The 2551-nt window shown below is 37.8% G+C and overlaps 1 protein-coding gene across 1 annotated transcript in view; it reads right to left on the reverse strand.

Moving 5' to 3' along the window:
• The window catches only part of LOC108685882 (protein bark beetle), a 65130-nt gene continuing 62579 nt past the window's right edge, over nt 1-2551 (reverse strand). The window contains exons 26-27 of the mRNA XM_018190891.1: nt 1570-1817; nt 1-1101 (exon numbers count right to left, since the gene is read on the reverse strand). Of these exons, the coding sequence (XP_018046380.1) occupies nt 292-1101; nt 1570-1817 (1058 nt within the window). The 3' untranslated portion in view covers nt 1-291. The remainder of the gene's footprint in view (nt 1102-1569; nt 1818-2551) is intronic.

Consider the following 2551-nt stretch of genomic DNA (forward strand, 5'->3'; position numbering starts at 1 on the left):
GATTTTCATAATGTAATAAAACTCTTAATCAGTTTCTACAACCAATAATGAGTCCGCATCAATTTCTAACAATGAATATCCGTTCCATTCCCGATCCTTTCAAGGGAGATTTACTGCGTGTATATTCCAATATTCAAATGACACGAGTTGGAAGTCGGCAGCGTATTGTTATAAACGACTGAAAATCTCTTATTGTGCAATAGCTGGCAGTGCTTTGTCGCTAGAAGACATTTGGCATACACTTCGGATGTGCCCGAACTGTTGGTCTAAGAGTTGCCGACGTCTGGAGAGCTACATTGCCGTTTCTAATGGTTGACTTTTGCTTCGCGTGGCCGCCGATAGCTGCGTGAGTTCCGTGGGTTCATTGACTAGGAACGCGTCCAGATTGGTCTCGAGCAAGACTTCGCTCTTCGAGCGTAGCGGCTTCTCTTCACCCGTGTCGAAGTTGGTCTCTAACAGAGCCTCGCTCCTAGGTCTGTTCTCGGCTTCATAATGATAGGGATGTGGCGGTATCGGTGGCTGAAAGTCCGACGCGTATTCCGGAACGGGCTCGGACGCCTGACTCGGAGTTAACGTAGTCGAGTCGTAAGGGGGTTTCAAGTAGTCTATAGGATCGTAAACGCCTGATGATGCCTCGATATCGCGTTTCAATTCGATCATGGAATCGGTGAGCGCAATACTGGAATGCAACGGCAGCGTAGACGTATTGTTGAGATACGATGAACTCTCATTGTTGGCATACACTGTGGGACTTTCATCAACTGATGTCGACTGTATGTTTGGTGGTGATGACCAATTAGAAGTGACGGCGGCAGCAGTACCGTTCCTTGCCGCAAAAGTAGAATGATTGCGGAAGCCCTCATTACGATATGCCAGATCAAAGACCGGATTATCGACACTCTGCGCTGCACCGTACTTTTGCACCGTATTCTTGAAGTCATTCGTGCTCGGCGAATATCGCGGATTATGAGCCTCGTACACATCGTAACTCTGATTATCTTCTATTGAGGAGTTCAGTTGTGACTTGTCCATCGAGTCCAGACTGCCACCGTTCAGCATGCGTTTGTAATTTGAGTTCAACGTATCCGTGGAATGTTTGGTCTGAAATATGTGAAAAAAGATTATTTAGATATTATTTAGAAATGTCCTGTGTAGAAATTTTTCTTAGAATTCTTCATATAATTTTTCAGAACTTTTATGTAAATTTCAAATTTTTCAGAATTTCTGTACAATTGTTTAAAAAATTTCTTAGATTTCTTCATATGTGTAAATTTTGAAATATTCTAAGATTTCTCACTTTATAATTTCTAAAGAAATCTTATAAAAAAAGTATTTTTTTCAGAAAATTCATTAATTAAAATGTGAAGCAAGTTCTTAAAAATATTATAAAATTTCTTTTAAACTAGGAGTACTAATTTTCTTAACTTCTTTAAAGCTAGATTAGACCATTTACACATTTAAAGTATTCAATTAACGTAGTTTATATAGTCTTAATCTCTATTATGCATTAATTCTAAAAACCATTTGCATTTATTTGCTCGGCTGTCACACTGATCACAATTCATTTACCGCGATAGGCTTTCGGCGATAAGCGAGTTCCGTGAAGCCGGACGTGGAGCCGACCGATCGCAGAGAATGTAGCGATTGCCTGATGGAATTACGTCGCTCTAGTCTCTCAAGTTTACGCTTCTTTGACTTGGACGCCCACAATACGATCGCCGCAGTTAGTAATGCGAGTGCAACGCCAACAGCTCCCAAAACACCTACCGCAACGATATCTTTTCTCCAAGATAGAGGATCGATGTTGACTCTGGGATCTGTCAAGATAAAATGATTTTTTATTATTTTTTTGCTTATATATTTCTTTTTATTTTATTACAACTATTGGATTGTCCAGAAAGTTCGTGCCGACTAACCTATATAATTTAATAAATGTATACTAAAATTTAAATCTTCTGCGTTTCAATTTTTCTTCAAAATCGGCACGAACTTTCCGGACAACCCAATATATAAACGCCAAATACATATTCATAAAATATTCGACTTGTATTCCAAATGTTCCGTATATGCATATACGGTTTTCTGGAATGGTAAAAGAATGTTCACAGTATAGTATGTGAAATGATAATGAAATGTTCAGAATAGTATAAGAACATTTTTTGCAGATATTATTAAACTCGCTCAAAATATTACGTCTATATTTTAACCCAGATGGTTTTTTACTTACATAAAAAAATTTATTCGTGACTAGTACGTATCCCTGCCAACAGATGGACATGACGAAGTTATATTTCTTTAAATAAAAAAAACCTGGGATAAAATATACGACATAATATTTTGTTTGTAAAAGACTCAAAAATTGGACTCCTAGGTGAAAGTAAATGAATTGTGTTTTTTCAAAAGTATAATTCTATTTAAAAATTAATTCGGAGATCTGGTATTCTTAGGAGAATTAACTTTTCGGATATATATACATGTATGTACACACACACACACACACACACACACACACACACACACACACACACACACACACACACACACACACACA

This window comes from Atta colombica, unplaced genomic scaffold (assembly GCF_001594045.1).
Source record: "Atta colombica isolate Treedump-2 unplaced genomic scaffold, Acol1.0 scaffold161, whole genome shotgun sequence".
Lineage (NCBI taxonomy): Eukaryota > Metazoa > Arthropoda > Insecta > Hymenoptera > Formicidae > Atta > Atta colombica.